This window comes from Salmo salar, chromosome ssa01, assembly GCF_905237065.1.
Source record: "Salmo salar chromosome ssa01, Ssal_v3.1, whole genome shotgun sequence".
Lineage (NCBI taxonomy): Eukaryota > Metazoa > Chordata > Actinopteri > Salmoniformes > Salmonidae > Salmo > Salmo salar.
The window spans coordinates 100,934,479-100,955,474 of NC_059442.1; the positions used below are offsets into that span (position 1 = coordinate 100,934,479).

At 42.7% G+C, this 20,996-nt stretch overlaps 1 protein-coding gene across 12 annotated transcripts in view; it reads right to left on the bottom strand.

Moving 5' to 3' along the window:
- LOC106611148 (neurexin-1a) overlaps window positions 1-20,996 on the bottom strand; it is a 778,513-nt gene that overhangs the window by 94,843 nt on the left and 662,674 nt on the right. For 8 of the 12 annotated variants that reach the window (XM_045724959.1, XM_045724909.1, XM_045724917.1 and 5 more), the window contains 2 exons: window positions 11,947-12,036; window positions 10,135-10,457 (listed from right to left, as the gene is read on the bottom strand). In XM_045724959.1, coding sequence (XP_045580915.1) covers window positions 10,135-10,457; window positions 11,947-12,036 — 413 coding nt within the window. The remainder of the gene's footprint in view (window positions 1-10,134; window positions 10,458-11,946; window positions 12,037-20,996) is intronic. The other 4 variants (XM_045724935.1, XM_045724928.1, XM_045724953.1 and 1 more) reach the window with 1 other exon arrangement.

Consider the following 20,996-nt stretch of genomic DNA (forward strand, 5'->3'; position numbering starts at 1 on the left):
CAGTATATATACACCTGTTCTGAAAGGCCAAAGAGTCTGCAATACCATTAAGCAAGGGGCACCACCAAGCAAACGGCACTATGAAGACCAAGGAGCTCTCCAAACAGGTCAGGGACAAAGTTGTGGCGAAGTACAGATCAGGGTTGGGTTATAAAAAAATATCAGAATATCAGGTGAATAGTTATGCACGCTCAAGTTTTCCGTTTTTTGTCTTATTTCTTGTTTGTTTCACAATAAAAAAAAATGTGCATCTCAAAATGGCAGGCATGCTGTGTAAATCAAATGATACAACCCCCCCCCAAAATCAATTTTAATTCCAGGTTGTAAGGCAACAAAATAGGAAAAATGCAAAGGAGGGGGTGAATACTTTCGCAAGTCACTGTATGGTAAATAGATAACACATATTAGGATATTGTATAGCTAGCTGTATGCTTCTACCAGTAAATGACGATGAGTGGGGAGGGTCTGTCTCTCTCCAGGCTTAGTGACCTGAGATGACAGGCAGTGTGACTCCTGGTGAGAGAAGCAGCATAGGAGGGCAGTCACATAGAACAGAACAGCAGACAGACACAGAGGCCTTAGAGACATCTTCACCTCGCATCATCTCTTCTCCACTCTTCTCTGAAAACTGCCCCTTCAACCAGTCGACCTTCCTCACTATGAATGCATCAGAGTAACACACACACTCGGACTCCCGAGTGGCGCAGCGGTTAAAGGCACTGCATCTCAGTGCAAGAGTCGTCACTACAGGCCCTGGTTTGAATCCAGGCTGTATCACATCTGGCTGTGATTGGGTGTCCCACACAATTGGCCCAGCGATGTCTGGCTTTGGCCGGGGTAGGCTGTCATTGTAAATAATAATTTGTTCTTAACTGACTTGCCTAGTTAAATAAATAAAATAAGCATAAAAACAAAACACTCACAGGGACCAACACACACACTTCTCAGCTCGCTCTTAGAGGCCCTTCTGCAGTGCTACAATGACATTTCTCATTTTCTAAGCACATTTCCCTTCCTTGAATGCACATTTTTTAATCATGTATGATTCATAGCCAGTCTGGAGGAGGCTTGGTAGTCAGCTCTGCTTATACATCATGTATATAATCAATACTTATACAGTAATAAACAGTTACCAATTAGCTGCATTTCATATGCAGGACACTTGGGAATTGGCTGCATTTTGTTTATAACAAAGATAAAGCTGTGTTAGTAGTTGGGGGTTGCTACAACGATGCTAAGGTATTGAGCAGATTACTGCAATGTTTTTAACTAGTGTTTGTAATTGTTTTTTCACAATTCCTACAAATGTAAATTGATCATGTCTGTGACATAGGGAGAGGTTGTAGGAGATGGTAGTTGGTAATGTCTGTGACATAGAGAGAGGTTGTAGGAGGTACTTGTTGGTAATGGCTGTGACATATGGAGAGGTTGTAGGAGGTGGTAGTTGGTAATGGCTGTGACATATGGAGAGGTTGTAGGAGGTGGTAGTTGGTAATGTCTGTGACTTAGGGAGAGGTTGTAGGAGATACTAGTTGGTAATGGCTGTGACATAGGGAGAGGTTGTAGGAGGTACTAGTTGGTAATGGCTGTGACTTAGGGAGAGGTTGTAGGAGGTGGTAGTTGGTAATGTCTGTGACTTAGGGAGAGGTTGTAGGAGATGGTAGTTGGTAATGTCTGTGACATAGGGAGAGGTTGTAGGAGGTGGTAGTTGGTAATGTCTGTGACTTAGGGAGAGGTTGTAGGAGATACTAGTTGGTAATGGCTGTGACATAGGGAGAGGTTGTAGGAGGTACTAGTTGGTAATGGCTGTGACTTAGGGAGAGGTTGTAGGAGGTGGTAGTTGGTAATGTCTGTGACTTAGGGAGAGGTTGTAGGAGATGGTAGTTGGTAATGTCTGTGACTTAGGGAGAGGTTGTAGGAGGTACTAGTTGGTAATGGCTGTGACATAGGGAGAGGTTGTAGGAGGTACTAGTTGGTAATGGCTGTGACATAGGGAGAGGTTGTAGGAGGTGGTAGTTGCTAATGTCTGTGACTTAGGGAGAGGTTGTAGGAGGTGGTAGTTGGTAATGTCTGTGACTTAGGGAGAGGTTGTAGGAGGTGGTAGTTGGTAATGGCTGTGACATAGCGAGAGGTTGTAGGAGGTACTTGTTGGTAATGGCTGTGACATAGGGACATGTTGTAGGAGGTGATAGGGGTGGGGTAAGATTAAATATTTGGTTTGACCTTTACTGATGTGTAATAGCACAGAGAGACAAAACAGATTAGGCTAAAAGAAAAATGGATTGATGATGTTTAGGTCTATATAGAAAGGCAGGGGTTAGTGACTGAGGGCTATGGATACAAGGTCAACCACTTGGAGTAGTACAAAGAGCATGTCATCGTTGACGCCATCAGTGGTTTTTGAACGTTCTAATGAATTGATTGTTTGTTGAACATTCTTTGATTCTCATTGATTGGCTAATTCCAATGCTCTCAAAGCAGTTGGAGTGAAGAGGTAATGTACATTCAGTTACAGTACTTACCTATTCAGCTGAGAGAGCAGTGGTCTGATACAGTATTCTATGTTTATCTTTATGTGGTGTCTACGGTGTGCAGTATCTGTTCATATTTACAGTCTATTCAGAATCAAATCAAATTATATTAGTCACATGCGCCGAATACAACAGGTGTAGAATTTACAGTGAAATGCTTACTTACGAGCCCCCTAACCAAGAACGCAGTTTTAAAAAATACGGATAAGAATAAGAGATAAAATGCATTTACACCTGTGAGCAAATTTGGACATGGAATGCGTTCATGTGTAACACAGTATTATTCCGTTATAATGAAACAATTTGAAACAGAAAAGTAGGACAGGCGCATCAGCAGCAGCTTCCTTCCTGACTGCCGAATCCGCTGGCTTTTGTCAAGATTTATAAAGATAATGCCTCATACACAGATTAGAGATTAAACACAATTACAGACCACTGTCTGATCTTCCACTGTGGATTGCATGTTGCTGCTATGGTTCACAGGCCTGGACTAATTTTAGGAGGGGAAGAAAATATTTACACTCAATCAATAGTTATGAAATGGAAAGGAATAATAACATCAGAATTTACTTGCTTGGATTATTATCTCTTGCTCTCTCTCTCTCTCTTTGTGTCTCTTGCTCTCTCTCTGTCTTTGTGTCGCTTGCTCGCACTCTCTCTCTCTTTGTGTCTCTCTCTTTGTGTCTCTTGCTCTCTCTCTCTCTTTGTGTCTCTTGCTCTCTCTCTCTTTGTGTCTCTTGCTCTCTCCCTCTTTGTGTCTCTTGCTCGCTCTCTCTGTCTGTGTCTCTTGCTCGCTCTCTCTGTCTGTGTCGCTTGCTCACTCTCTCTCTTTGTGTCTTTTGCTCTCTCTCTCTCTCTCTCTCTCTCTCTCTCTCTCTCTCTCTCTATGAAAATGGGTTAGGCAGGCAGGAAGCCAGTAAGAGAGGATGATGTCTGGGTTGGTTTCTCCATCCCTTTGTGGACAGAAAGAAACAGTCTGGGACACTGATGGACTGGGTAGGGATGGGGAGAGGCTGTGTCTATTTCAGGGATCCCAATGCCTATATGTATTTCCTAGAAACTAGGCCATCGTTTGATATAGTGGGGGTGTGTGAGTCTCAAAAGCCTTGAATGCTAACCCACCCATGCAATAGAATGGGAAATATATCCCTGAAAATCCCATTTACATCTGGACAACATTGCTGTCTTCTCCTCTGTGGCACGAAGCACTGGGGAGCCAATTAGCCAAGCTCGGGTTCCACCCAATACCCAATCAGAGAGTGGAGTCAAGGCTCTACATAATATCCGATCAGAGGGAGCCAGGAAAATGACTTGCCTGTATATAGATTATATTGTGTAGACTACTTGGCCCTGTTTACAATGTTCTTCATTCCTAGATTTGTTTTGATTGCAGAGTATTTCAATTCTTAGTTAGTTATGCCAACACACTGTTTTGAATATGTCTACAGTAAAATATATAATATGAAGGCAGCCCCAACAGCTGAGTATCAATCCACTGTGAACACGGGAAGTAAATACTACATTACCATTCCTCTTTTGATATTAAGGATGTCATTTTGGATAATACTTTAAGAGTCAGAAGACACTGTGTTATTCTGAATACTTTTAGAAACACCCAAAGAAAAAAAAGGTACATGTATATATTTTGTATATGTTTCCCTAGAAAAACAACCTCCTTCTAATCTCCAGCTTTTGAAGCAACCTCAACTATCAACACATTTTCTCCCTGCTATTACACAAAATCACCCCTAGTTGTACGACACACATCTTCTGGGCAATTGAAGAGTGAATAAACAAATCCTGAAAGGTTGTGATGTGAATTAAATGACCGCCTATTTTCTTGTTATTATGTCTGTGAATGTCAGCCAGCCAGTTTGTGAGGCAGAGCCCTTCCTCTGACTTGATTCTTTGGACTGTGGCTGATCTGGCATTAGACCTCCTTCAAGCCCAGTGCACATATACCCAAGGGGTGAACCCTAAGCCTATGCCCTGGTCCATCAATTTGGCATGAAAGCGATTCAATGTTCACTGCTCCACCAAAATCACTTTATTTTGTCTCAAGACAAGCAATCATAGCCTCAAAACAACAACTTCAACCACAACTGGCTTGGTTTTCATTGGCCTCTCTTCTTTTTTATTTCTCTTTTATTTGTTATTTTGAGCATGGAGGAAGAAAACACCCCCTGGGCTGTGCCCTATGAGCATGGAGGAAGAAAACACCCCCCTGGGCTGTGCCCTATGAGCATGGAGGAAGAAAACACCCCCTGGGCTGTACCCTATGAGCAGGGAGGCAGAAAACGCCCCCTGGACTGTGCCCTATGAGCATGGAGGCAGAAAACGCCCCCTGGGCTGTGCCCTATGAGCATGGAGGCAGAAAACGCCCCTGGGCTGTGCCCTATGAGCAGGGACGCAGAAAACGCCCTGTGCAGCATCATGTCTATTTCTTCACTACAACAGCACTTGAGGAGGCCACATAGTGGTGTCTCTCCTTGGCCAGACACACACAAAAGGAACTTTAGAGACGTAGGAGCCAGTCACCCCATCTTTCCCTATACACAGTGACCTAAATGATTCCTGGCCATACAGTCTAGTCTGCATGTCTGCACGGAATCCAGCTTCCAATAGAACTGTTAGAGTCAATCAGAAGCAATAAGCTTTATTATTCAAAGCACATTTCTTTAAATGACAAGAAAACAAACATACATAACAATCAGGACAAATAATTTTCATCCATTCTTACATTGGATTATAAAAATGTACCTGCATGTGTTAATTTACACAACAATGAATATGAATGTATTATCTACCATACTTCACATCTGTGTCTCCAGATGGAGAGTATATTAATAGGCCTACAGTGTATTATCTGTCATGTTTCTAGATGTAATATGTCACACTTGATTGCAGCATATGTCTAGTTGTGTCATAGCAGACATTGGCATAAACAGTGATCTTACGTTAGGCTGGTGGTGGAAGACATGATTCACCCTTTGAGGTGTTTAGGTCAGATGCATCATCGGAAATAGAACAGCTAACACCAGAAAACTCATAATATTTAGACAGTTATGAGAACATATTGTGTTGTTGGGTTACATATAATGCACTGTATGTCGAATACATTACATGACCAAACGTATGTGGACACCTGCTTGTCGAACATCTCATTCCAAATTCTTGGGCATTAATATGGATTTGGTCCCCCCTTTGCTGCTATAACAGCCTCAACTCTTCTGGGAAGGCTTTCCACAAGATGCTGGTACATTGCTGTTGGGGCTTGCTTCCATTCAGCCACAAGAGCATTAGTTTGGTCGGGCACTGATGTTGGGCAATTAGATCTGGCTCGCAGTCGGCATTCCAATTCATCCCAAAGGTGTTTGATGAGGTGGAGGTCAGGGTTCTGTGCAGGCCAGTCAAGTTCTTCCAGACCGATCTCAACAAACCATTTCTGCATGGACCTTGCTTTGTGCACGGGGGCATTGTCATGCTGAAACAGGAAAGGACCTTCCCCAAACTTTTGCCACAAAGTTGGAAGCACAGAATCGTCTAGAATGACATTGTATGCTGTAGCATTACGATTTCCCTTCACTAGAACTAAGGGGCCAAGCCCGAACAATTAAAAACAGCCCCAGACCAATATTCCTCCTCCAAACTTTACAGTTGGCACTATGTATTGGGGCAGGTAGTGTTTTCCTGTCATTCGCCAAACCCAGATTCGTCCGTCGGACTGCCAGATGGTGAATCATGATTCATCACTCCAGAGAACGCGTTCCCACTGCTCCAGAGTCCAATGGCGGTGAGCTTTACACCACTCCAGCCAGCTCTTGGCATTGCGCATGGTCATCATGTGCCTTGATCACATTGACAGCATAATTGCATTTTGGTACACCAGAAGTACATTAGTTTCCAATGGAACACTGAGTTTGCCTTGCAGCGTTGCATTGCAGAGGCAGTTGCAGTGTGTTCTGTGTGGTGCATATGTTGAATTTATCTAATGTATGTGTCAAACTGTATGCGTAGACGGCTTGGCAAATGGTAGCAGAAGGGGAATTTTGAACTTACAATTAAATTTACGTAATTTAGCAGACACTCTTATCCAGAGCGACTTACAAATTGGTGCATTCACCTTATGATATCCAGTGGAACAACCACTTTACAATAGTACATCTATATATTTTTTTTTTTGGGGGGGGGTTAGAAGGATTACTTTATCCTATCCCAGGTATTCCTTAAAGAGGTGGTGTTTCAGGTGTCTACGGAAGGTGGTGATTGACTCCGCTGTCCTGGCGTCGTGAGGGAGCTTGTTCCACCATTGGGGTCCCATAGCAGCGAACAGTTTTGACTGGGTTGAGCGGGAACTGTGCTTCCGCAGAGGTAGGGGAGCCAGCAGGCTAGAGGTGGATGAACGCAGTGCCCTTGTTTGGATGTAACTTCTGTTGCACACATATCCAGATGACGCTGCGTACCATTTTGCGCAATGACGCTGTAGGTTTGATCGAGGCATTAGGCTTGTGTGTGGCTGCTCAGCCATGGAAACCCATTTCATGAAGCTCCTGACAAACAGTTATTGTGCTGACTCTTGTGCTGACGTTGCTTCCAGAGGCAGTTTGGAACTCGGTAGTGAGTATTGCAAACCAGGACAGACCATATTTACGCGCTACACGCTTCAGCTCTCGGCGGTCCTGTTCTGTGAGCATGTGTGGCCTCACCACTTCCCGGATGTGCCTTTGTTGCTACTAGACATTTCACTTCACAATAACAGCACTTACAGTTGACTGGGCCAGCTCTAGCAGGGCAGAAATTTGACAAACTGACTTGTTGGCAAGGTGACATCCTATGAAGGTGCCACATTGAAAGTCACTGAGCTCTTCAGTAAGGCCATTCTCCTACCAATGTTTGTCTATGGAGATTGAATGGCTGTGTGCTCAATTTTATACACCTGTCAGCAATGGATGTGGCTGAAAGAGCAGGAGCCACATATTTGAAGGGGTGTCTACATGCTTTTGTTTATAAAATGTACATGCATAGGCTTTTCAAATGGCTTGAGGTCATAACGAGATATTTTTATCACTGAAAAAGGAAAACATAACCACAAAAAGAGTAAAAAAAAGAGTCCGAACTGGACAGTTTTCTCTTCATTCAAAGGCTCAATCATGGACACTTTTACTGACAGTTGTGGCTGCTTTGCGTGATACATTGTTGTTGTCTCTACCTTCTTGCCCTTTGTGCTGTCTGTGCCCAATAATGTTTATACCCTGTTAAGTGCTGCTACCATGTTGTGCTGCTGCCATGTTGTGTTGCTACCATATTGTTGTCATGTTGTGTTGATGCCATGCTTTGTTGTCATGTGTTGCTGCCATGCTATGATGTTGTCTTAGGTCTCTCTTTATGTAGTGTTGTGTTGTCTCTCTTGTTGTGATGTGGGTTTTGTCCAGCCTCCGTCCCCGCAAGAGGCCTTTTGCCTTTTGGTAGGCCGTCATTGGAAATAATAAATTGTTCTTAACTGGCTTGACTAGTTAAAGGTTAAATAAATAAATGGTGCTTGTCTTGGTCTTTGTCATGTGAACAAACATAGGAGCTGGCTATACATCACAGACAGATCTCAGACCAGGCTCACAGACAGATCTTAGACCAGGCTCACAGACCAGGATATACAGCACAAACAGATCTCAGACCAGGCTCATAGACCAAGATATACAGCACAGACATACAGTATCTCAGAACAGGCTCACAGACAGATCCCAGACCAGGCTCACAGACAAATCCCAGACCAGGCTCACAGACAGATCCCAGACCAGGCTCACAGACAGATCTCAGACCAGGCTCACAGACAGATCTCAGACCAGGCTCACAGACAGATCTCAGACCAGGCTCACAGACAGATCTCAGACCAGACTCATAGACCAAGATATACAGCACAGACATACAGTATCTCAGAACAGGCTCACAGACAGATCCCAGACCAGGCTCACAGACAGATTCCAGACCAGGCTCCCAGACAGATCTCAGACCAGGCTCACAGACAGATCTCAGACCAGGCTCACAGACAGATCTCAGACCAGGCTCACAGACAGATCTCAGACCAGGCTCATAGACCAAGATATACAGCACAGACATACAGTATCTCAGAACAGGCTCACAGACAGATCCCAGACCAGGCTCACAGACAGATTCCAGACCAGGCTCCCAGACAGATCTCAGACCAGGCTCACAGACAGATCTCAGACCAGGCTCACAGACAGATCTCAGACCAGGCTCACAGACAGATCTCAGACCAGGCTCACAGACAGATCTCAGACCAGACTCATAGACCAAGATATACAGCACAGACATACAGTATCTCAGAACAGGCTCACAGACAGATCCCAGACCAGGCTCACAGACAGATTCCAGACCAGGCTCCCAGACAGATCTCAGACCAGGCTCACAGACAGATCTCAGACCAGACTCACAGACAGATCTCAGACCAGGCTCACAGACAGATCTCAGACCAGGCTCACAGACAGATTTCAGACCAGGCTCATAGACCAAGATATACAGCACAGACATACAGTATCTCAGAACAGGCTCACAGACAGATCCCAGACCAGGCTCACAGACAGATTCCAGACCAGGCTCCCAGACAGATCTCAGACCAGGCTCACAGACAGATCTCAGACCAGGCTCACATACAGATCTCAGACCAGGCTCACAGACAGATCTCAGACCAGGCTCACAGACAGATTTCAGACCAGGCTCATAGACCAAGATATACAGCACAGACATACAGTATCTCAGAACAGGCTCACAGACAGATCCCAGACCAGGCTCACAGACAGATTCCAGACTAGGCTCCCAGACAGATCTCAGACCAGGCTCACAGACAGATCTCAGACCAGGCTCACAGACAGATCTCAGACCAGGCTCACAGACAGATCTCAGACCAGGCTCACAGACAGATTTCAGACCAGGCTCATAGACCAAGATATACAGCACAGACATACAGTATCTCAGAACAGGCTCACAGACAGATCCCAGACCAGGCTCACAGACAGATTCCAGACTAGGCTCCCAGACAGATCTCAGACCAGGCTCACAGACAGATCTCAGACCAGGCTCACAGACAGATCTCAGACCAGGCTCACAGACAGATCTCAGACCAGGCTCACAGACAGATTTCAGACCAGGCTCATAGACCAAGATATACAGCACAGACATACAGTATCTCAGAACAGGCTCACAGACAGATCCCAGACCAGGCTCACAGACAGATTCCAGACCAGGCTCCCAGACAGATCTCAGACCAGGCTCACAGACAGATCTCAGACCAGGCTCACAGACAGATCTCAGACCAGGATAAGACACATAACAAGAAAAGATAATATCAGGTCTTAATTATTGGCACCCTTGAGAAAGATGAAACATTTTAGACCTGACTGTACAGAGAATAAGAAGACCAGAAGGTTTGAGCCCTGCCCTATGCAGTCCTCTGCTCCAGCCCAGCCTCTCCAACCCAATGTGTTTTGTGTGTATAAGCACTGTATATTGGTTAGACAAAGCATAAGACAAATGTCTAATAAATAATAATGCTAAAGTATATCTTATCTTAAGTTTTGACTTCTCCTACCTGCTGAGGTTCCCGTGGCGTCGTCTGCTTCACTTTCCTACTGGACGCTGTCGTCGTGGTGATCTCCATAATGGAGGTGGACGTCTCCGACCGGTTGCCCGTATTGGCACTGGACTGTGGCGTGATGGAAGAGGGTGACTCTCCCACCAGTCTCACGCTCCCCTGGATGCGAATGTTAGGATCTCCTTCCGTGGCCATGTTGAACACCTTCAGCCCGTTATAGTAGAGGCCTGAGAGCTGGCCCTGAAACGAGCGACTCCTGTCCCTGTCCCAGCCACCTATCTGTATGGTGGTCTGGCTGTTGAAGATAGTGAGCTGCCGACCTGTGGGAAAACAATGTTACATATATACAAGAATGTATGTTGGATGGAACGTGGACTGACTCTGCCACCACTAACTCCCTACTTGTATGTTGAGTCAAAACAGAAATAAAAAATTGAAGCGTGATGAAAAATAATTGCGCATAGGAACACAGATTATTTGCCCAGTCGGCTAATGAGTTGCGATAAATTACGCATTGCTAGAGGCAAGCCTCTCATGGTAATTTATTGCGGTTAGAATGATGGGATGGAACCACACAGACTCAAAGGGAGAAAGAATAAAGCAAACAGTTGTGGTAAATCAATGTACTGCAGCTTTGCTAAAAGGACAATCAAGTCAATTTAACTGTGTGTAAATCTAGTATTACTTGACAGCATTGGGCTATGCTGCAATTTATTTTTTCCTTGAAATAATAAGAACATATTAGAAGTGTGAGTTTTTATATGTGATGGAATTTAAAAAGGGACAGTTTGTCTGTGGAGAAAATAGAGTTGACAGATGTGCCATCTTACAGTCTCCAATTATCCTCTTTGAATAGCTTGACACTTGAATTTCTTTGAAAACACTCACCACTTAAAAAAAGTTTAAAGTTTCATTATGATAATAAAAAACATAATTCATAGTTATGGTATGTATTGAAGTTTTAGGTTTCATTACTATATTTAACATACATTTCTAAAGTTAAAACGATATTTAACATACATTTCAAAAGTTTTGCCAAAGTAAAAATTATTCATTTGACTTTTATCATCATCCCAAGACCGCCTTTTAGCAAGAAGCGAATGCAACTTAAAATATACACTGAGTTTTGAAAAATGAGGGACATAACAAAAGTGTCATTGGTGACAGTAAAATAAAAGGGAACATAAAAAGTGAAACAGAACACATCAAAATGAAAAAGAATCATGGTGGGAGATACAACTTGGTTTCTAGAAACATACAAAAAGGCATGCAACTTTTGAGTTTTATGATACATTGCCTTGATATTCATTCCCTATACATATTTACAATATCCGTTAAAGGGACTCACTTTCTTTATGCCAATTAATATTGCACTCTATTTATCATTGAACATTTCTAGAAGTTGAATCAGTATGATCCATTATAAACAACCACATACATGTATATATGTGTATAAAATACAACACTACAAATATCAACTGCATGTATAATTTAACTGGACATTTTTTTGTTGATCATTTAGGTATCAAATGACAACAATGTTATAATAATTTAGATACATTTTATCAGTGTTGATATTACTTCAGGAAATAGTTAGATTTATGTTTACAGTCCCTTTAACCTGAAGCTGACATCTCTAAAAAGAAAGTGTGCAATGTTACTAGCTAGCTACATTTAACTGTTTTTAAATTATTTAGTTTTATTAAAGTTTTACTGAACATTACATTTTTTAAGGTTTATTGGTTACAAAAAGTATTACTGGGTTATGATCAAATTATTTTAATTTGAAGTTTTAATCAATGTTTTTACCTTTGTCGAGTAGCCATTCATCAACTACTCGACCAAGTCGATATGGGATTCGCTGTCTAGCAATCGCCAGGCGTTCGTTATCATTGTTGCCTTTAAAGTTTAAAGAGACATTTCAGTGGTTAAAGTCTGTAAAGTCAAAGGTTAAATGTCATTACTTAATTCTTGAGCTATAACAACTGCCACAAAGTTTTTAATACGTTTTAGACGTTTAAAATAAACAAAAAGTTACCTACAACATTTCATCGACCCAACTTCACTTACTCAAATCATTTTATTTTAATTTTAGCCAACCAATTATTCCTATATTAATTGAGAACTAGCACGCTGAAGTTTCAACTAGGTTAATAGAGTTATGTTAATGTATAAACCAAAACCAAATCACAAATTTAAACATTTTCGTAACATAAGTCTTGCCAAAATGATTTCCAAAACACATTTTTTTTTTTTTTCTTGCTTTCTTTTTGGCAGACTTTTTAGCTAGTTAAACATTCCCAGAATGTATTGTTTGTGAAAAACATTCAACCTTTTGCACACAGTTTATGGTTTAGAGTACATAACATAGTATATACATATATAGCACATCCCATCCCCATTTAAACAAGTTGACTAATAACCAGGTGACAATAAGCTAACAACAAATCATCAATCAACATAGGCATTTCAAAACTCAAAGAAACAACATATTTAGGTGTCAAAATAGGTGCCCACATACTGGAACACTATTCCAATAGCAGTGAAGGCTTTGACAATGGCTACACTAAGAGTCAGGGTAATGACGATGAAGGCTTTGAAAATAGAAACACTAAGAGTCAGGGTAATGATGCTGACGGCTTTGACAATGGATACACTAAGGAGTCAAGGTAATGACAATGAAGGCTTTGACCATGGCTACACTAAGTGTCAGGGTAATGATGATGAAGTCTTTGACAATGGCTACACTAAGAGTCAGGGTAATGACAATGAAGTCTTTGACAATGGCTACACTAAGGAGTCAGAGTAATGACTCTGAAGGCTTTGACAATGGATACACTAAGAGTTAGGGTATTGAAGCTGAAGGCTTTGACAATGGCTACACTAAGAGTTAGGGTATTGAAGCTGAAGGCTTTGACAATGGCTACACTAAGGAGTCAGGGTAATGACAATGAAGGCTTTGACAATGGCTACACTAAGAGTCAGGGTAATGACATTGAAGGCTTTGACAATGGATACAGTAAGGAGTCAGAGTAATGACAATGAAAAGGATATCATCACTCTCATCCTCTCATTCCCAGTAGACGTACGTGCAAATGAGATTGATAACAACAATAATCTCCTTAATTGCTTTTTAACCAGTTTTTCTGTAGATGTCAAAAGCAGTGTGGCTTGTGGGTGGATAAATAGAAACTTAAAAACAGAAACTGTGAGAAACAGAGAGATTAAACTGAACCAAACAATAATTGAGAGGAATAGAAGGAGCTTGTGATAGAGGCAAGAGTGGTGAACTCTTGGTGTTGATGAGACCAAACTCTGCAACCCCCTTTGGATGCGTACCAAATAGCAATGGTGGAAAAAGTAGCCAATTGTCATACTTGAGTAAAAGTAAAGATACCTTAAAAGAAAAGGACTGAAGTAAAAGTGAAAGTCACCCAGTAGAATACTACTTAAAAGTAAAAGTCTAATGGTATTTGGTTTTAAATGTACCTTAATTATCAAAAACTAAAAGAATAAATCATTTAAAATGTATTATATTAAGCAAACCAGACAACACGATTTTCTTGTTTTTTTAATTCATGGATAGCCAGACAAAATTCACAAACGAAGCATTTGTGTTTAGTGAGTCTGCCAGATCAGAGGCAGTAGGGATAACCAGAGATGTTCTCTTGATAACTGCGTGAATTAGACAATTTTCTTGTCCTGCTAAGCATTCAAAATGTAAGGAGTACTTTTGGTGTCAGGGAAAATGTAAAGAGTAAAAAGTACTTTATTTTCTTTAGGAATGTAGTGGAGTAAAATTAAAAGTTGTCAAAAATATAAATAGTCAAGTGTAGTCACCCAAAAAAACTAAACTCTTAAGGATCCACCCCTTTTTATACATTTTTTTTGCTCAAAATGACATACCCAAATCTAACTGCCTGAAGCTCAGAACCGGAAGCAAGCATATGCATATTATTGATACCATTTGAAAGGAAACACATTGAAGTTTGTGGAAATGTGAAATGAATGTAGGAGAATATAACACATTAGATCTGGTAAAAGATAATGCAAAGAAAAATAACATGAGCTTTTTTGTAGTTTTTTGTCCCATCGTCTTTGAAATGAAAGAGAAAGGGCAAAATGTATTATTTCAGCCAAGGCACAATTTAGATGATGGCCAATAGATGGCAGCAGTGTATGTGAAACGTTTTAGACTGATCCAATTAACCATTGTATTTCTGTTCAAAATGTTGTATCAAGACTGCCCAAATGTGCCTAAACTGGCTTGCGAAAGTATTCACCCCCTTGGCATTTTTCTTATTTTGTTGCCTTACAACCTCATATTAAAATAGATGTTTTGGGGGGGTGTATCATTTGATTTACACAACATGCCTACCACTTTGAAGATTCAAAATATGCTTTATTGTGAAACAAACAAGAAATAAGACAAAAAAACAGAAAACTTGAGTGTGCATAACTATTCACCCCCCAAAGTCAATACTTTGCAATGCCAAATTTTGCAGCAATTACAGTTGCAAGTCTCTTGGGGTATGTCTCTGTCAGCTTGGCACGTTTAGCCACTGGGGTTTTTCCCATTCTTCAAGGCAAAACTGCTCCAGCTCCTTCAAGTTGGATGGGTTCCGCTGGTGTACAGCAATCTTTAAGTCATACCACAGATTCTCAATTGGATTGAGGTTTGGGCTTTGACCAAGACATTTACATTTAAATTTCCCTGTATTTAGCGCCATCCATCATTCCTTCAATTCTAACCAGTTTCCCAGCCCCTGCCGATGAAAAACATCCCCACAGCATGATGCAGCCACCACGACGTTTCACTGTGGAGATGGTGTTCTCGGGGTGATGAGAGGTGTTGGGTTTGCGCTAGACATAGCATTTTCCTTGATGGCCAAATATCAACATTTTTGTCTCATCTGATCAGACTACCTTCTTCCATATGTTTGGGGAGTCTCCCACATGCCTTTTGGCGAACACCAAATGTGTTTGCTTATTTTTTTCTTCAAGCAATAGCTTTTCTCTGCCACTCTTCTGTAAAGCACAGCTCTGTGGAGTTTACGGCTTAAATTGGTCCTATGGACAAATACTCCAATCTTCGCTGTGGAGCTTTGCAGCTCCTTCAGGGTTATCTTTGGTCTCTTTGTTGCCTCTCTGATTAATGCCCTCCTTGCCTGGTCCATGAGTTTTTGTGGGCAGCCCTCTCTTGGCAGGTTTGTTGTGGTGCCATATTTTTTCAATTTTTTTAATAATGGATTTAATGGTGCTCCGTGGGATGTCGGCGCACCATTTCTGATATTTATTTATAACCCAACCCTGATCTGTACTTCTCCACAACTTTGTCCCTGACCTGTTTGGAGAGCTCCTTGGTCTTCATAGTGTCGCTTGCTTGGTGGTACCCCTTGCTTAGTGGTGTTGCAGACTCTGGGGCCTTTCGGAACAGGTGTATATATACTGAGATCATGTGACACTTAAATAAAGTCCACCTGTGTGCAATCTAACTGATTATGTGACTTCTGAAGGTAATTGGTTGCACCAGACCTTATTTAGGGGCTTCAAAGCAAAGTTAGGTGAATACATATGCATGCACCACTTCTCTGTTTTTAATTTTGTAGAATTTTTTGAAACAAGTTCTTTTTTTCATTTCACTTCACCAATTTGGACTATTTCGTGTATGTCCATTACATGAAATCCAAATAAAAATCTATTTAAATTACAGGTTGTAATGGAACAAAATAGGAAAAATGCCAAGGGGGATGAATACTTTTGCAAGGCAATGAAATTGGTTTATTAATAACTTTTCAAGTTCATAACTGTGCACTCTCCTCTAACAATAGCATGGTATTGTTTCACTGTAATAGCTATTGTAAATTGGACAGTGCACAAGAATTTAAGCTTTCTGCCAATATCAGATATGTCTATGTCCTGGGAGATTTTCTTGTTGTTTACAACCTCATGCTAATCGCATTAGCCTACATTAGCTCAACCGTCTCACGGGGGACCCACCGATCCAGTAGAGGAAAAGTATTTTTTCTTAAGTACTTTACATCACTGCCAAATAGCCCCCTATTGCCCAAATTGTGCACTACATTCAACAATGTCAAAAATAGTGCACTATGTAAGGAATAGTGTTCTATTTGGGACGCAGACTTTCTCAAGACCAATCACAACTACAGAAAGAGAAATGAGGACTTTCACTACAGTGATCGAGTGCATTCTCCCCTTGTCTTTTCTGAGATTGAATTCTGACTCGCTCCATTCTTCCGGCAGATTGACAATGTTTTGTCACATCAGAACATTAATTCTGTGTGGGCAGGTAAGGGTTCAGGGGACTAACTGTAATTTGGTGTGGAGTGTGGAGCAAGAACGAACAGCATCAATTATTGAAGAAGGGATGGGGATGGGAAGAGAGAGAGAGAGAGCGAGAGGGAGAGAGAGAGAGAGCGATAGAGAGAGAAAGTGTAGTCCATATAAGAGAGAGAGAGATAGAGGGAGAGAGAAAGAAAGAGAGAGAGAGGGAGGGAGAAAGAGTAGTCCATAAAAGAGAGAGAGACAAAGAGAGACAGAAAGAAAAAGAGAGTTAGACAGCGAGAGAGAGAGTGAGGCATGGAGTGGGATGGATAGTAGCTGGGTTGCAGGGGTTGAAGGAGGTCAGGCTCCGAGCTCATGACTCAGATACAAAGCAGATCTTAAAGGAACTGAGTCTGACTCAACAGGATGAGATGGGGACATGGAGGGGCCTTGCAAAGGATTCTTCTTATCATGTCAGTTGGAGTTAAGGGATCAAGTAGACCGGGACAGGGTATGGCATGTGAACCCTGCTCTCCCCTCCCTGTCATGTATCTTCCCTGTCTACACATCACATGGAGGCTGCAGGAAGGTCTGGTGGTGAAAGGTAAGATAGTGAACTGTCATTCTGAATTAGGAGATCAGACCATAAAGGAGATACAGACAACAAGTAAAGTATCTACCCCTGTATCTAATGTCTACACAGCAACTGGTGAGGGCACCACTGGAGAGTCGAGGAGGCTCTGGTAAGGTGGGTGAGTAGGCTTCTGACAGTGTGTTTGGTAGAATAAGCTACTGACAGCCTGTACTTGTGACAGGGAGGTGAATGAGAGGCCAGTAGATTGGAAGGATGGGAGTTCGACTCATGGTGAGTCATACGTAAGACTGTAAAAATGAGACCCAATGCATCTCTGCTAAGCACTCAGCTTTAAGCAGCTAGACTGACTAGCATCCTGGCCAGGGGGTGTACTTGTACAGAAACAGAACATATGCTCCTGCTCCTATGATCCGTTCCGGCTCACACAAGCCAATACTACTTACAGTATATTGTACCACAGAATGAAGCAAAATATTGGGCATTATATTCTAAGTGGATTACTACAGTAGTATTGATATTGGGTCTTAGCCAGTTTGGAGGGAGGGTGTGGTTATTGGACCTTCATCCCTTCTATATGACAGTGGCAGGCTGTTGGTTGGACCACAGTGACAAGCTGGTAGTTGGTTGGACCACAGTGACAGGCTGTTGGTTGGTTGGACCACAGTGACAGGATGCTGGTTGGTTGGACCACAGTGACAGGATGCTGGTTGGTTGGACCACAGTGACAGGATGCTGGTTGGTTGGACCACAGTGACAGGATGCTGGTTGGTTGAACCACAGTGATAGGCTGTTGGTTGGTTGGACCACCTTTTTCACTCATGTACGGTTGAGTGCCTGCTTTCTGAGAAGAGAGCAGCGGATCGGAGGATACGAACAGAGCAGAGGAGAGGAGTGGAACAGACGAGAGGAGCGATCAGTAGAGCGGTCAAGCAGAGTGCTGCCTTGGGCTGAGAGGAGAGGAGTGGAATGGAACGGAGGAGTGGAGTGGAACGGAGGAGAGGAGTGGAACGGAGGAGAGGAGCGGAACGGAGGAGTGGAGCGGAACGGAGGAGAGGAGCGGAACGGAGGAGAGGAGCGGAACGGAGGAGAGGAGCGGAACAGAGGAGTGGAGCGGAACGGAGGAGAGGAGCGGAACGGAGGAGAGGAGCGGAACGGAGGAGAGGAGCGGAACGGAGGAAAGGAGCGGAACAGAGGAGTGGAGCGGAACAGAGGAGAGGAGTGGAACGAGGATTGGAGCGGAACGGAGGAGAGGAGCGGAACGGAGGAGAGGAGCGGAACAGAGGAGAGGAGGTTCTTCTAAAGCCATGGGGCTGAGAAAGGAGGAAGACAGAGAGGTCAGGGAAGTGAGGGAGGGTGAAGAATAGATGGAGGGATGGAAGATGTGTGTCGTGTAGGACGAGGCAGAGCACGTTGCGGGAGAGAGCTACTCTTGTCATGTCATTTATTACATTCTTACTCCTGTATTTATTTCGTAACAAGCTGCAATTTTATTTGTATGTTTATGCCTCCCAGTTATCTTCTGACAAAAGAGTAATCTCTCACCAAATGATAGGGTTCAGAAAATTGTACAGTCTCTTTTTCAGAGAGATTTGGGAGGGAGAGGAAGAGGGAGAGGGAGAGAGAGAGGCTTGGGAGAGGGAAAGGGAGAGAGAGAGAGGCTTGGGAGAGAGAGATTTCACTTTTGTTTATTATCTAATTCACTTGTTTTCCCATGCCTATAAAGCCCATTGAATTGAGAGAGAGAGAGCAGAAAAGGGCAACCAGTGAAGAACGAACACCATTGTAAATACAACCCATATTTATTTTCTCTTGGTACTTAAACTATGTGCACATAATATGACATGTCTTTATTCTTTTATAACTTCTGTGAGTGTAATGTTAATTGTTAATTAGTATTGTCTATTTACTTTTGTTTATTATCTAGTTCACTTGCTTTGGCAATGTTAACATATATTTCCAATGCCACTAAAGCCCTTCAATTGAATTTAAATTGAGAGAGAGAGAGAGAGAGAGAGAGAGTGCAGAGAGAGAGAGAGAGAGCGAGAGAGAGAGAGAGAGAGAAAGAGAGAGAGAGAGAGAGAGAGAGTGCAGAGACAAACAAAGATGTGAAGGTAGAACCAGAAAGGGTACTGAGTAGTACACATACTGTAGAGATACTGTAGGAGACCAGACACTATCGTTCTTCTTTGCATTGTTATTCTGGACCATTGAATCCTCTCCGTCCATTTTATCTTTCTATATTAAAGCTCAGGTCACGATATCTATCCCATTTCAGATCAGAGCAATTTTTTTTTTTGGTTCATTAACAAAACAATGTTGTCCTCTGCTTTCTATCACAACACCCATACCCATTCATTCTGTTCTAAGCAGTGTACAGGTTGATCTGGGCCTGGACTGGCTACCCTGCTGCTGGATGGAGATTGGGTCTGGAAAAGCGGGACAGGGACCAGCCTCTACCTTATCTCCCCCCACCAGACAGCAGTGATTTAGACTGAGCCGCACACACTGTCCCCCCAGTCCCGGATGACCTGGCTTGTCCGTGCTATTTGTTTTCTGTGTTAATAAAGTGCTCAGATAAGACCCGGCCTTTATCTTACTACAAGCTCTTAGAACAACGCTCTCTAGCTCTCCTCTCCACATTAAATGAAAAAGATATGCAAATAATTTCTTCCACCGTTCATTTAGAGGGAGGCCTGGGAAATAATTAAGCAGGAGCTCACAGAGACAGCATACCGTGTGTGAGTGTGTGTGTCTTTTTTGTGTATGTGCGCGTGTGTGTGTGTGTGTGTGTGTGGGTGGGGGGGGGGAGATGAAGACTGAGCAGTAATGAGAGAGAGAAAAAGAGAGAGAGGGTAAGAGACACCAGAGATTAAGAGAGAGACGGATGGATGGAGAGAGAGACCAGTTAAAGAGAGAGAGGGATACATTGAGAGAGAGAAAGAGAGAGGGAAAGAGACCAGAGTCCAAGAGAGAGAGGGAGGGATGGAGAGAGAGAGAGAGAGAAAGAGAGACCAGAGTTAAAGAGAAGTATCTTTGTTTGTGCATCATGCTCTGATAAGAGTAGAATAATAAGGCCATTGCGCCCTACTCCATTAACTTTGTCTGCTGTGTGGTAGACAGGCTTTCAGCACTAGCTGTTCCCTCCAATAGAGTAGTGTCCTACCCTGCTACAGTACCCTCTGGGCTTGACAGCACCATCGTAATGGTATTACTTCCATGGCCCAGACTCTGGAGAAGAAAGAGGGTCTGATTTCTGAGGCTGCATGTACTCCATATAATATGAAGTCCGCGACAGCATCCCAAATGGCACCCTATTCCCCTTATAGTGCACTACTTTTGACCAGGGCTCATAGTACTACATACTATATTGGAGAAGTAAGAGTATCATTTGGGACGCACGAGAGCCTCTGATAATTGGGCTAAGGACAGTCTAATGGCTCGTTAAGTAGGCAGAATGGGACATTTTAATGAGATTACATGAGGGAGCGGTGTACAGGCACAAGTGGTGCAATTATCCCCACCCTGCTTTTCACAATGGTGGTCCCCTCCATCCCATCCAATATGTTCTCCTTCCTCCCCCTGTCTCTTTCTTTCTCTCTGTTTGTCTCTCGCTCTCAATGGTGGTCTCCCTCCATTCCTTCACCCTTTTAGCCTGTTGTCTTTCTCTCTCTTCCAATTTTCAATTTCAATTTAAGGGGCTTTACTAGCATGGGAAACACATATTTAGAGTTGAAGTCAGAAGTTTACATACACTTAGGTTGGAGTCATTAAAACTAGTTTTTCAACCACTCCACAAATTTCTTGTTAACCTCTCTGGGCTAGGTGGGACGCTTGCGTCCCACCTACTCAACAGCCAGTTGAATCCCGTGGCGCGTTATTCAAATACCTTAGAAATGCTAATACTTCAATTTCTCAAACATATGACTATTTTACAGCATTTTAAAGACAAGACTCTCGTTAATCTAACCACACTGTCCGA